The 15402-nt window shown below is 36.7% G+C and overlaps 1 protein-coding gene across 10 annotated transcripts in view; it reads left to right on the top strand.

Annotated features, from left to right (window-relative positions):
* NUMB (NUMB endocytic adaptor protein) overlaps window positions 1-15402 on the top strand; it is a 155528-nt gene that overhangs the window by 118578 nt on the left and 21548 nt on the right. For 7 of the 10 annotated variants that reach the window (XM_058567283.1, XM_058567285.1, XM_058567288.1 and 4 more), the window contains 2 exons: window positions 363-437; window positions 6203-6235. In XM_058567283.1, coding sequence (XP_058423266.1) covers window positions 363-437; window positions 6203-6235 — 108 coding nt within the window. The remainder of the gene's footprint in view (window positions 1-362; window positions 438-6202; window positions 6236-15402) is intronic. The other 3 variants (XM_058567287.1, XM_058567289.1, XM_058567286.1) reach the window with 1 other exon arrangement.

The following is a 15402-nucleotide window of genomic DNA, read 5'->3' as shown; positions in this document are numbered from 1 at the left end:
TTATACGTATGCATACACGTACACTTCATTTTAGGATTATTTTTATGTTTAGAAATATAGTAACTGTGCCTAGCACAGGCTATTATGCCTCAAATCTGGTAGATTCAGGTAACATTTAGTGTCTACCATGTACTTTTTCACTTACTCCTCTATAACAACTCTTTGAGACATTTATTCTAAATCTCATTCATATGAGGACACTGAGAGTAAGTAAAGTAACATCATCTTAACTCTTCTACAATGACTGTGAGTTTCTTGGGTATAGGAATTTCCATATTCAATTTTCTACTACCTAATACCTATCGTATAGTAGCTACTCAGTGAACATAGCAATGGCGCTAACTTTTTTCTTTTTTCTACAGTATCTTGGCCACGTAGAAGTTGATGAATCAAGAGGAATGCACATTTGTGAAGATGCTGTAAAGAGATTGAAAGCTGTATGTATTTGATGATTGCCAGTGTTTATCTATATACTGTAAATATTTTCTTAAAAGATTTTGCTCAGGAAATTTTAGTGACCCACTGTCCACTAAGAACAGTGTTTCTCTTAAGGCAAAAGATGTGGGCTCACTAATAAAGAGCATCTCATGTTGTCCATCCAAAGGTGTAAATTATAAGGACCAACTTTTTCAAGTTAGGCCAAATATTATCCAAAAGGTACTTTTGATTCAGAACCCATATTAAACAGTGATATGAAATCTTATAGATGAATAATATTCTAAAACTAGGATAAAGCTGTTACAGTTAGTGTCTTAACCTGTGATAACTGGGTTATAAATTACTAATTTTAAATCTATAAGAAAACACCTTTCCAGGAAAAAGTAGAAGATAAAGATATCTGTGTTGGTGCTGGTGAGGTTTACATTTTAGGAGGACTTATTATTATCTTGACTGCTACTCCCCAATTTCCTTTTCTTTACTCCTCTAACATAAACAGTATTTTTCCCCTGCCTTCTGCACAAACTTCAGTATACTTGAAATTGAGAGTCCTTTTCCAGAATAAATAATGTTTACTTTGCCTGTTATGCCATAGAACACATCCCAGGCTTATGCCTGTGTATTTAATAAAAGGAGAGAATGGGTTCAGAGTTCATAAAGGTTCAGATTAAAGTGTTAATTTCATATTTTGGATAGGTTTGATGAATGTTTCATAAACTCTGACAGCCCTCTTCACAACCTTCCTTCTCTCCAACGTGTGGCCTTTCCCCCCCTTTGCTGTGAAAGCTTTAAGCATTACTTCTGCATGCCCTTGCCCCAAACAGCATTAAATACTTTGTTGCTTTGGGTTTGCTGGTATGGCGGGCTGCCATAAGTTTGGCTACTAATGAGTGCTTTTTTTTCTCAATTTGCTTAATAATCAAAACTTGTCTGCTTCTTGATGCATTTTATATGACCTCTTATCTATAATTCCTTAATATAAAAGACATAAAATTAGGGAAACAACCAACTCAGAGAGGTGGATTATATTTTGGAACAAATTCCTGAAACTGTGTAGAACAGAAAGGAGAAGAAAAATAACGGATTATAGTATGCAAAGAACTAAAATAAATAAGCTAATATATAGACACATGTACACATATATATATACACACACATACCCTTTACCTCATATTTTGGTCATTTAAATTCTTAAATGATTGGAGTCTTGCCTAGTCTATCTGTGCCCTCCAATTAATCATCATTAATGTTAAAGAGACATATTCATGTATTATGGTACATGAAACTGTAATTTATAGACTTGCCATGTCCACCTGAATATATTCCCCAGTTACATACAGCCTTAGATAATATATTTCCGAGAAATTTCCAAGAAATATAAGTCCAATCTCTTTAACAAAATAATTCTAAGTTTACTACAAGAATAATAAGTTTAACTAAGAACATTTTTAAAACTAATGCAGGGGCCAGCCTGGTGGCGCAAGCAATTAAGCACGCATGCGGCGGCCCGGGGTTCGCCGGTTTGGATCCCTGGCGCGCACCGATGCACTGCTTGGCAAGCCATGCTGTGGCAGCGTCCCATATAAAGTAGAGGAAGATGGGCATGGATGTTAGCCCAGGGCCAGTCTTCCTCAGCAAAAAAGAGAGGAGGATTGGCAGATGTTAGCTCAGGGCCGATCTCCCTCAAAAAAAAAAAAAACACATAAAAGTAATGCAGTGATTTGCCCTACTAGTCGTTAAAGAATATTTGAAACGTGGTAATGCCAATGACTGAAAACAACAGACAAATTAATGAACAGACTAGTTAGACCTGAAACAAACTGTAGTTATTAAATCTTATAACTTACGTAACTTAACAGTTAGAAGGTCACTGTGGAATGAGCCTTTAGAAAGTCTTTTAATTCAGAGTATGGCTTAATGTTCACTCTCTAAATAAGGAAAAACTGGGGATGGTTTAGGTTTACCCAGAAGATATTAAGAAATGGTATTTAGTTGTTTAAAGAGCAATGAATCCTCTTAACTGTCTAGTTTTTTAACGTGCTTTTAATTAGAAACATTTCCTTATTATATAGGTAGTGTATGTTCATTTTATAAAATACAAATGAACAAAAACAGTACACAAAATCTCTTGCAATCCCAGAGATAGCCACTATTCACTGTCGAGTTTTAAAACTAATTTTTTAGTTGAGTGAATTATTTTTTATTTTACCTTTTGTTTAACCAAGAAGATTGTAAACTATAAGCCTGATTATTTGAGGTACAGGACTGTTTAGATAATAAAATTTAATGAGTTTTTATTTTCACCAGAAATGGCATCCAAATTGCCATTTAAAAAATTATACCTATGCCTGGAACAGTGTCTTCTGGCACATAGTAGCCACTCAAAAAATATTGCTGTAGGGGCTGGCCCGGTGGTATAGTGGTTAAGTTTGCGTGCTCTGCTTCAGTGGCCCAGGGTTCACAGGTTCTGATCCCAGGCGCAGACGGATGCATCACTTGTCAAGCCATGCTTTGGCAGCATCCCATATCAAGTAGAGGAAGATGGGCACGGATGCTAGCCCAGGGCCAATCTTCCTCAGCAAAAAGAGGAGGATTGGCAACAGATGTTAGCTGAGGGCTAATCTTCCTCACAAAAAAAACAAGTTTCTGTAATGAATATATAGGAAACAATTCAGTCCTCAGTATGTGGTCAAATGGAAACACATGATAATCATCATAACCATATCTTGTATTTAATGTTTTAAAGTTTATAAAACCTTTTTGCGTATCTCTAAAAGATCCTTATTTTCCTATGGTCTTTTATGTCTAAAATGAAGTTTTATATATGTTGATTGCTTTTCTGGACATACTTAAACTTTTGAACTTTGAGAGAAAACTGACCACCTCTGAAGTTTTCATTCAAGAAATTCTTCAAAATTTTTCAGACTTGGAGCAAATGCTGTATATAATTTTGCATGGGCAAACACGTACTGTTTAAAAAAAAGATTGTATTTTTGGATAACTGGGATCAATTTCCTGGATAACTGGGATCAATTTCCTGTTTACTATACTCAATGAAACTTCCCCCTTCTATAAATATCCTTTCTAATGCTATACTGGGAAGCTTGCAGAAAGTTAGAAGTCTTCAGGATGTTGTTGTTCTGAGATAATACTAGTTTACAAAAATTCATGATTTTTCTTTTTTTCATATTTTTACTATGCAGAAAATTATAGTTGCCTTTTTCTCCCATCTTACCAAATATTCATCTAACAAACATCTAAAATCTTCTGCGCCAGGTGCTTATATTGTGCCAAAAGCTATGCCTCTGGAGGTTTTTTTTGTTTGTTTTTTATAGATCATAAAGCTTCCTCTTAAGAGTTTCAAATAAATGGAAGCAAATGTAAAAGTGTATAAGCCTACAGATTAAAGAAGAAACAGCATGTTTATGGAACTAGTTTGAATGCCAGAGTTTTAAATTTTAAAGAATTATATAGCTCAGATGTACCAGTTAAGTAGCAAAACAAACATCTTAAACCTATCACTTGAATGATCCTTGAACTAAAAATGTAACATTCTAGTACCATCTAAATTTGTGGGGAATTGAGGAAGCAGGATAATTTGCAAGTATAGCTTTTTTTTTTCCCCTTAAAGTAGACCTTTACAATTTAGACTTGAACTTCAGTTAAAAGTTATCTGTGTACTTAATATTCTCAAATGAAAAGATAGTGTAACTATAGTGTTTTAAACATATGCCTCTCAGAGCATAAATATGTTTACAGTTTTTTTACTTTGTATGCATAAAGTTAGTTACAGCTATTTTCAACTCATTTACTTTGTGACATAATTCACAAATTAGCCACTTAGCAACTTAGATTGTATAAGATAAGTTACAGAAACGACTCTTGCCCATTTTCAGTGCCTTTATGGCATATCAGTTGCAAGGTGAGGAGTTATGTCATTTATCAGTCTATTTTGTAAAAAGTGTATCGGGTCTTTGGTTATCTTGCTTGACATCGTCCAAGATGCCCTTCCTTTTAAAAGGTCTTTTCTTCCCGTTGTCTCTGTAAATGTCTCACCCTCTCTGTCTTAGTTTTAGACTAGTTTCATTATACCACCAGTTTCTAATATGTTGGTTTTTTATTCACTATTTGATATATTTGTTTTAATATATGTTCTTGTTTTAGCAGGTAAAAGAATCATAACTTAATAGTTTTTTAAAAAAACATAAATGTTATTCTCTAATCTAATAACTGCCTTTTTATGCATTTTGCACGTCAACTTTTTTCATTAACATCGAAGGTCTTTTATAAAAAGAAGGCAAACTATGTTTAACAAGAGCTTTTCTGGGAGCTAAATTAAGTATTAACAATCTCCTTCCCTTACCTCCCTCTCCCTCAAGAATGGTGACTCTTTTAACTTGGGCTGCATCCTTAAAAGCTGATGGTTACTCACAGTCTAACAAAACTAGGGTCACCAAACTTGGCAGCAGAAATAAGCTTAGTCTTATTGGGATAACTATCCCAATTACTTTACTATTTTTCCAGCTTAAGTTCAAAACATTCTGTGGAAATATTTGATGCTGTTTGTGATTTTCTTAGGGAGAAACAAACTATTCAATGTTTGAGAGTATTAAATGAGTTGATAAATTGTCTGAGTCAAATTTCAGTATAGTTGTCTTTTTCTAGACATTTATCCAACATTAAAAACTGATTGTAGAAAGTAAAGATTTATAGTATAGTTCAACCAAAAGTAGGAAATGTAAAATTAAGCTAGCTTGGGTGAGTTAGAACCCATCTACTTTGCATAAGTTCTTCAGATTTTAAATGGCGGCCAGTTTTCAAAGTTTGTGTATACTTAAAAATTGGTGCTGGGACCATAGATAGCTATGTCTCTCTTATCTACATAGTTTCAGAATTGTATACTTATAACTGTCAGTACAAGTTTCTTTATTCTAAAACAGTAACATTTAAAAAGAAAACAAAATTCCATTCCTTAAATTTCAGTTGTGGTCCACAGATGTGGTTTGATTCTCAGATATGCTTGTTTTCTCAGCTCCAGTGAAAGCATTAGCCTTGTGTTCTGTATAGATAATTTATTCTGTTTGGAATAGAACATATATGTTATTTCCCCATGATTTTTGTGGAATTGATCAGCACACACATACATACAAATTGATCCTAATGCATAAGTAAGGATTTTTCTCTAAGTGACGTCTTGAACTCAGTACGAAAAAGTCTGACAAGGACCCTTGCTGCACTCTCATAATTTAAGTTGATGTTTAATGTTTTTAATGTGATTATGCGGTCATTCAAATGTGGACTGGTTTTAATTGATGACTTCCAGATAGTTGACCACTGATTTTAAATTGAAAAATATATATGGAACCAATCTTCTATTTACTACTCACTATTATGAAATTTAAAATGCAAATCTCACCAAACCAGTATGTCCTAATCTTTTTCTCTGCTGCCAAATTTGGATAGTTTCTGTTTTAAAAGTAAATAGAAAATACTAGATTAGCTAGTTGCTCTGCATGGATGTAGGTTCTGATTTCTTCTCACTCTTTCCCTGGATTCTTAGACCATACAGTATGTTTCCCTGCATTTTCACGCACCCTTCCTTTTTCCCTGTCACTCCTGGTATGGATAACTCTTTAAAACTCTCACTCCTCCCCTTCTCCTACTTTGCCCTTTACCTGACTTCTGTATTTGCTTATTGGTGTGAAATCCTGGGACATTTAGCCCATACAATAATAGCGCTCGACTTGTCCCCCTGTTCCTCCAGGAAAGGAAGTTCTTCAAAGGCTTCTTTGGAAAAGTAAGTTTGATGCCACATTTGTGCTTGCTTTATAAGGAGTTACACCCCTAGTATAGCACTGACGTATTTTTAAAAAAGAAGTACAACTTTGGTTTCTTTATAATACAGGAATTGATTTGACTGTATATGGAAATTAATGAATTGGAAAGTTGCTGTCTATGATATTACCTGTGTGTCTGTTAATACTAAATCTGATGATTCCTAGGAAAGTCCAATAAATAAATCAAGTAGGTTAAAAAAGGATTGTCTCCTCAAGACTAGGTGTTAAAATAAATTTAATTTGATCTTGCAAAACTGTTTATGTTAGCATAGTAGCTGAATTTTTAACAAGTGGCTTTTACTTCGTGCTCAATATTGACAGAGAAATGGGAAGAAATATTAAATTCAAGTGAAAATTAAATGCACCCCAAATTTTACATTCAGTGCTATTACTGTTTTTCAATCTAAGTTAAATTTCAGGTGAATTAAGTAAAAGTACATAAACTTATCTTTGGGGATCCTATGATTTTTAACCTGGGCTGCTAATCTAAGAAAAATTATCTTAATTATTAGTCTACCAAATATCTGTCATATGTGGAATGTTCTTTATGTAGATGCTTTTCAGGTAATGATTGTTTAATGTTCAGATGTCCTTAGAATTAAGAATATGCAGGGTGACAGTACACAAATAGGTAAATACATTTCTAACATTTTTGTGTCCAAGTTTATCATGGTTTAATTTTGAGTAAGTGCTGCAAAATAATTCAGACTGAGGCAGTATAAGAAAAAACTATTGTCATTGGATAACTGAGTGTAAATGCTAAAAGTTTATGTAAATATAAAAATCCCATCACAATTGGTTCTTTACTGGGTGGTTTTGTTACTTGGAAATTTATTTTAAAGAACAAATAGTTTCCATTTCTTTCTCAAGTAAATATTTTAGTTGTAACTGTTTTTACATGTTCTTATTCAGGTCACTTTTATACTAATGTTAACAAATTTGAAGGATTTTGGACTGAATGGTTTCAGTTACTGCTGTCAATCTGAAATAAAAAGTCATAATCTACTCACACATGTCACAATAAAATTTTTTAGTAGGTATTTTGAGTCTGAGTCAAATTAACAGGTCCACAGAATGTGAGATCCATATCTGGAAAGAATTAATTCTATAGATATTTACATCATTATAAATAGGCACTATAATTGTTAAGCAAATTTTTTTGTGGAGTATTTATTCTTTCCCAAATAGAATTTCTCAAAGCAATTTCACATCACCACAATTATCATACAATTTTAATTATCTTCCAAATGATCAGTTTTTAATATGTCTACTTTAGTAAAACAGCCTTGTCTATGAAGGCTAGGTTGTAGAAAATATTGATTTGGTTTATATAAAAAACATGTTAAAAGTGGGGCCGGCCCAGTGGCGCAAGCGGTTAAGTGCGTGCACTCCGCTGCGGCGGCCCGGGGTTCGCTGGTTCGGATCCCGGGCGTGCACCGACGCACTGCTTGGTAAGCCATGCTGTGGCGGCGTCCCATATAAAGTGGAGGAAGATGGGCACAGATGTTAGCCCAGGGCCGTCTTCCTCAGCAAAAAAAGAGGAGGATTGGCGGATGTTAGCACAGGGCTGATTTCCTCACACACAAAAAAAAAAAACAAACATGTTAAAAGTATATTTTTTAAAAAGTTATAACATGGTGTTAGAGAACAAAGATAGCTTTCACTCCCAAGGTGGCAGTTTTCACTGCTGTATATATAATGGAGTCATGGTGCACCTACAGTGTAGCTGGACTGGGTCACACGATGCTTCTTAGCTGTTTTCACTGCATTTTGCTACATGATAAATTTATATGGCATGAGAAAAAAAATTATGAATCATCTCACTTAATCCTTACAAAAATCCTGAAATTATTATTCTTCCATGTTTTACAGTGAGGAAACTGAAGTTTACAGAGGTTAAGTGACCTGCCTGAATTCAAAGATATAATAAGTGGTAGAAGCTAGGGTTTGAACCCAGATAATGTGACTTCAGAACCCACACTGTTAATCACTATGCTATACAAACACTCTTTTTTCATATTGTTTACAAGTGAAGTTTAAAAGATTTAGCCTTAAAACATGCTAGTAAATAAAGAGCTTCCTGGAAACTCACCTTTACTTTCTAACTTTCTTCTTTAAAGGTAGTAATTTAATTTTGGATTTTACCTCTAGTCAGTTTACTTTTTATTAAAGCTTTAAAGAAACTTTTCAGTGATTCAATCTAACATTTTATTTGTTTGGAGATATTTAAATCATACTAGTGAGTTTGACTCCCACAGGATTTCCTTAAAAATGCTGAGCAATCCCATAATGGCATCTATGAACAAATGTGACTATCAGAATCCTTTTCTTATGTTATTGCAGGGAGAATTCTTTTTATGGCAGGGCAATTTTATTCTAATATACAATTTTTTAAATTACAGGAAGTCATTCGAAGAGTTTGGAAAACTGAGGGGGAGAAAAACATCACGCGTAATCTTACCAGAAATGTGCTTTTAAATGAAAAACTTTTCTTTAATTTGAAACCTTTTAAATCTCTCAAATTGCCATCATTCAACTCACTTTTCACACTAATCTACAAGAAATAGGCTGGTGAAAGAGACTTGGCTTGTTGAGTTTGCTAGGTCAATTGTGATCTGATGAAAACTGAAAATGAATCTCATACAACACCATATAATAGGGAGTTTTTATCCAGTACAGTTCCTCATAAATTTTCATACTTTATTAGCCTTCACATCAATGTATGGTTTAATGGTCCAAGGTAAAGAGAACAATAGTTATCAAGAAGTGTTTCCATCAAACACATTTGCACAAAGGTAAGTAGATAGAAGAATTATTAGCCCTGATTCTGAATTTATAAATCATGGCTGGGAGAACTGCTTCCTCTTTTCCCTAAGTTGCATCCTGGACCTGACCACTCAGTCACTTCCCTATTTCTGCATCACCAGCTGATGGGAACACTGCCTCCAGAAGCTTTAGCTTTAGAGAATAGATAAACCTGGCTCTGTTAACAGCACTGTATTATTAACCCATTGTAAGCTTACACACATCTTAGAAGGAAAAAAACTGAGAACCTGAAATAACTTTTTCCAAACTAGTTACGTTAAATTGCTCATTGTTTTAAGGAAAGCCAAGAATGTATTCAACTTTTTAGGGAGTATTATAGACAGCTTCATTGGTGTATTTGGCCATACTAGGCAAATACTTTATTACCAAGTAATTACATGGCACTTAACATTTGAAAAGGATTTTATAATTTTAATATATTTGAGGAACCCCATGAGCTAAGTAATCTGTATTCCTATTTTATGAGGAACTGACTGAACATAAGAGATATAAAATGTTTCTAGGCCACCCTATTTGGTCTCTTTTTAAAGCTATTGTATTAGGGAAACTCAGTTGTCTACCTCCTGTGAGTCTTTCTCCTGTTTCTTTTGCTGTTTACACAAAACACTTCACTTCTGGTCACCAAATGTGTAGAGATTTTTCCCCACACCAAGCAATTCTCTGTGACACCAGCTGGGTGTCCTACAATTTAACTCAATTCTACCACTATGTACCTGGAGATAGCATCAGATCCCACAGGTTAAGGGCTCAGTCCCACAAGACTGCTTCCACCCCACTTCAGATGCCAACTGCAAGTAGTAGGTGCCCAGGTTACCTACAACTTTTGTCCAATTTGGCTACAAGTTGGAGATTCCCATGATGCCCTCCTCAGTTTCGATTAATTTGCTAGAGCGGCTCACAGAACTCAAGGAAACGCTTACTTACATTCACCAGTTTATTAAGGGATATGATAAAGGAAACAGATGAACAGCCAGATGAAGAGATACACAGGGCAAGGTCTGGGAGGGTCCCAAGGGCAGGAGCTTCTATCCCTATGGAGTTGGGGTGTGTCATCCTCCTGGTGTGGATGTGTTCGCCAACCTGGAAGCTCTCCGAACCTCGTACTATTGGGATTTTATGGAGGCTTCCTCACATAGGCATGATCAATTATTAACTCCATTTCCAGCCCCTCTCCCCTCCCTGGAGGATGGGGGGTGGGCTGAGAATTCCAAGTTTCTAATCCTGGCTTGGTCTTTTTGCTGACCAACCCCCATCCAGGAGCCCACCCAGAGTTGCCTCAATAGAGCGAAAAATGCTCCTAGTGCTTTTATCACTTAGGAATTTACAAGGGTTTTAGGAGCCTTGTGTCAAGGACGGGGTCAAAGACCAAATGCTAGAACAACAGATGCTCCTAGTGCTCTTGTCACATAGGAAATTACAAGAGTTTCAGGAACCAGGGGCAGAGACCAAATATATTTTCTATTATCTCACAGCCATTTACTTGTATTTATATAGAGCGTTATAGTTTGTAATGTGCTTTGACCTACTTCTAATTTGCTACTCACAACAGCTCAGTGCATTAGTCAGGATAGTTCATGAAACTACATTTTACAAATGAATAAAAAAGCTCAAAGAAGTCATCCAGCTATTAGTAACTGGCAGTGCCTAGTCTGAAACCAAGGTTTTCTGAAACTTGGTGCAGAGTTCGTTCACCTACCCCATATTGATGCTCTCTCATTCAAAAGTATTGGCCTCTGCTTTCCTCTGGTATGCCTTAATTATGTTGAATGGAGAAGTGTCTAATGCAGAGGACACTAGACGGCTCAAGGCCTGAATGCTTCCCACAAACGTGTTATATGGCCTGTGCACAGTTTATAAATTGGAATTAGTTACCAGTATTTCAAACGTTGAAAGCTTTCACATAAAAACTAGGATATAAGAACTAGAAGATCTGGCAAAATGGTGTGCTTTCTGTGTGGCAACAGTGGCTTGAGGCTTGAGCTGAGTAGTGACTGTGCCCTTTGGTTGCCTATTCGCCACAATCCCTGCAGCTCCCTGTTGCCCTTACACTCATCCTGCTTCACTCATTTGGTTACCTGCTGTCAACCCTGTAGGCATTTGGGTTTATGAACTCCTCCCTCAGCAATTATGTCACTTTGAGTTTTTTTTTGAGGGGGGTGAGCGGTGGGTAGCCACTTCTAACTGTATAATAATCAAAACAAAAATATTATAGTATCTGTTCTAACAGATCCTGTTAATGTACTGCCAAATATATATTTTTTCTAGTTTTTATGCTTCTACAATTGTTAAATGGCATCATTAGAAATGGTTATTTTTTAGAGCATGCATGGTTGAAAAGTAATGCATGGTTATATTGTTTTCACCTAAGTCTGGAGAGTAAAACATTTCATGGTATTAATGACCACTCTTAAATTAGTGTACTCACATCTACTTTCTATTTTAGATTTCCCAGATTTTCTCCTCTATGACAGTTGTACTTAGTGCTCATCTTCATTCTTGGTCCTTTAAAAATGAGGGAACTTCTGCTGCCTCTTTCCATTTCTTCCTTCTTGCTTTGTAAATCCCCATGCCCTTTCTTCTGTAAATTTTACTTTCTCTTGTATTTTATTAGATGCATCTATTAGGATTTTGTTTATTTTTTCTTTTTGAAGTGCATTATAACAAATTCTTCAAGAAAAAAAAGACAATCCCAAGAGTAATCAGAAGATTTCCATTCATTATTGGTTTCATTATTTCCTGTGTCATGATCAATTAGTATGTTAAATGACTTGGTCACTGACCTTTTCTAGATTAAAAATTTCATTAACCTTTAGAGTTATCTTTTTTCATTTGTATTCATAAAAACCCAGTGGTTCTCACGCCTCAAGTCTCAGTATCTAAAAACTGTGCTAGGCTATCCAGATACAAAGATGAAGAAAACAATCTCCATTTTTTTCAGCCCATTTTCTCTCTCATTTGTAGATGACTATTTGATGCCTCCTTCTTTTTCCTTAAACTTCCAGAATTTCTTACTCTGATCTCTCTTTCAGCTGATGACCTTGCTTCCTACTTCACTGAAAAAATAGAATCAGTCAGAAGAAAACTCACATGTACTACCCCACATCTGCTCACCTACCTGCACCCGTGCCCATATGCTCTGTTTTCCCTCCTGTTCAAGGGCTGAACTGTCTGTGCTCCTAGCTGAGGCCAATTCCTCTGCTAGATTCTTATTGCTCCAGTTCTTACTTATTCCTGCAACGCTGCCCCTTCTCCCCTCCAGAGAGGGGAGAAGTTTTCCTTTCTCTAGTGGATCACCCATTAGCATTAAAAAAAAACTTTTTTAAAAAAGGTTCCTTCTTGGTGCCTTCAGTTCCTGCTCTCCTTTCCTCTGTTAAACTTATTTAATCAGGCTTTTACCCTCACCACTCCACCAAAGCTGTTCTTGTCAAATCTTCTATATCACGATTCCAATGGTCCTGTCACCTTACTCGACCTATCTCAGCATTTGACATAGCCTATCCCTCACCAACCGTGAAACACTGTACATTTGGAGTTCAGGGGTCATACTCTCTTGGTTTTCCCTTATGTTGCTGCCTACTTCTCAGTCTGTGGACTCTTCTCTACCTACACTTCTCCCTTGATGTTCTCATCCAGTGTCATAGATTTAAAGACCATCTCTATGCTGATGATTTTGAAATTTATCTCTCCAGACATCACCCCTGAATGCCATAGTTGTATTTCCATCTTAGAAGCAGTATAGTATAGGGGTCAAGGGCACAGATTCTGGGGAGCCAGATTGCTTGCATTTAATCCTAGCTCAGTCATTTACTAGCTTTGTGACCTTGAGAAAAGTCATACTCTTAACCATTCTGTACCTTAGTTTCCCCACCTTTAAAAAAAGGATAATACTAATACCAACCTCATGCGATTGTTGTGAAGAGTAAATATAAGCAAATTATACACAACAGCCTGCCATAGTGGATAAGTGTTAGGTATCATCATCATCATCATCATTAAACATTTCCACTTTGATGTCTAATAGGCATCTCATGCTAGTATGTCACAAACCAAATTCCTAATCTCTCTCTCTCACATCTCTCCTAATCTTCCCCTTCTCAGTATACAGCAACTCTGTCCCTGTGCTCTAGGCAAAAATCTTGGATCTGATCTTTTTTTTTTTTTATTTTTTTTTATTTTCCCCCAAAGCCCCAGTAGATAGTTGTATGTCACAGCTGCACATCCTTCTAGTTGCTGTATGTGGGACGCGGCCTCAGCATGGCCGGAGAAGTGGTGCGTCGGTGCGCACCCGGGATCCAAACCCTGGCCGCCAGCAGTGGAGCGCGCGCACTTAACCACTAAGCCGCGGGGCCGGCCGTGGATCTGATCTTGACTCCTCTCTTTCTCTTTTACTCTATATCCAGTCCATCGACAGTTCCTGCCTCACTACCTCCACCACTAGTGCCCTGGTCCAAGCCAGTTTGTCCTCTCACCTGAATCATTTGCAATACTGTTGTACTTCCCCTGCTTTTATTGTTGTCCCCCTACCACCTGTTTTCAAGACATCGGCCTGAGTGATCTTTTTAAGACAGAAGTCTGATTGTGTTGCTCCATTGCCCCAGATCCTCCTGTAGCTTCCTCACCTACTCAGAGTAAAAGCCAAAGCCTTTTGGGCCTTGTAGGCCATTGTACATGAATTCCCTCTGTCCCTTTTCCTATTGTATCTTCTACTCTCGCTCTTACTCCCTCTGTTCCAGCCATACTAGCCTCCTTGCTATTCCTTGAGCACACCAGGTATGCTTCTACCTCAGGACCTTCGCACTTGCTATAACCTCTCGTCTCAAACACACGTCATCCAGATATGTCCATAGCTCACTTCCTCATCTCTTTCCATTCTCTGCTTAAAAGCCCCATTCTCAGTGAGGCATTCACTGAGAACGCTATTTTAAATTCCAAATACCACACTCCTTTGTATACACACACTCACTATTCCCCTTCCTAGCTTTATTTTTCTCTGATAGGGCTTATGACCATTATCATACCATACATTTTACTTCTTGGTTTGTTCGTCTTTTCCTCAATAAAACATAACCTCTTTGAGGACAGAGATCTTCACCTGTTTTGTTCACTGCTGAATCTTCAATGCCTAGAATAGTATGTGGTCCATAGTAGCTGCTCCAAAATATTTTCGTAAGTGAATGAATGGCAAATGTGCACTGCTTTCAAGTTCACCCTGTAGTGGGAGAAATCAGGTGAAAAATGGTTACCAAGTTGTGTAACAATAGCAGGAACTACTGGAGCAGAGGGGAAAAATGAGTGTGAGAGGTTGTGCTGAAGGCTTCCGGAAGGAGATGACACCTCAGCCTGAGACTTAAAACTATGAGTTCCAGTTAAACTAAGTTAGAGGAGAAAGGCATTTCAGACAGAAGGAACAGCATGAGCAGGACCACTGGGATGAGAGAGAACATGCTCCAACTCATTTATTCCTTCAACCTAAGGATACACAGAAGGAAACAGAAGATAAGACCCAAGTTTTGGGTATGGATGACCAAGGGGATGGGGCAATCATTCATTGTGAGAAAGGTTATGATGACTTTGGTTTTGGACAGGTTGAATTTGTGATGCCTGTAGAATTTTCATTTCTGCTATTATACATTTGAAATTTGAACTTAATATTAGAATAATCCCTAGGTTCTCCCCTCCCCTCAATTGAAAGTGACTTGGCAAACTAGAAGAGCTAAATTGCTTCCAAAAATCTCTCCTTTGCTGTTTGGTTCATGACATGCTACCGTCCTTATTTTTTTCCAAAAGCCTTTAAAGGCCCCTCTCACTTAAGAGAGTACAGGAAATAGTGTGTCTTAGTGTCCCAGATTAGAGGTTGCTGTACTTTTAATGAAGCAGCCATTAGAGATAGTGTCAATCTCAAATGCTGTAGACAGTTGTGTTTCTTTCCCTTCACTACTTTGTCGTTTGAGTAATACACACTGTATCTTGGAGTTATAAGACAAAATGTGTTCATTACGTGATTCTGTTCAGAAATTCAAATATCGTCAAATTATAGACTTTAGCTCTTCTAAGATTTTTTTTAAAAAGCCAAGTTTCTTGTGAAAGAAAAATCTCTTGTTCATTTAATACAAGGCATGCCATACTATGGTTGCCTGTTAATATATGATTATTACTCTGTAATGACTGGGTTATCTCTGTATGTAGGTGTGACAGAAAAACTGACCAGCGATTCTTTACACATTGGGTACCCTTGAAGACCTCTTTGGTTTGTAGCAGAAAGAATGGCAAATCACTGTTGCTCAGAGTGACTTGCTCTGCC

This window comes from Diceros bicornis, chromosome 24 (assembly GCF_020826845.1).
Source record: "Diceros bicornis minor isolate mBicDic1 chromosome 24, mDicBic1.mat.cur, whole genome shotgun sequence".
NCBI lineage: Eukaryota > Metazoa > Chordata > Mammalia > Perissodactyla > Rhinocerotidae > Diceros > Diceros bicornis.
This window is presented reverse-complemented; position numbering and strand designations above follow the sequence as displayed.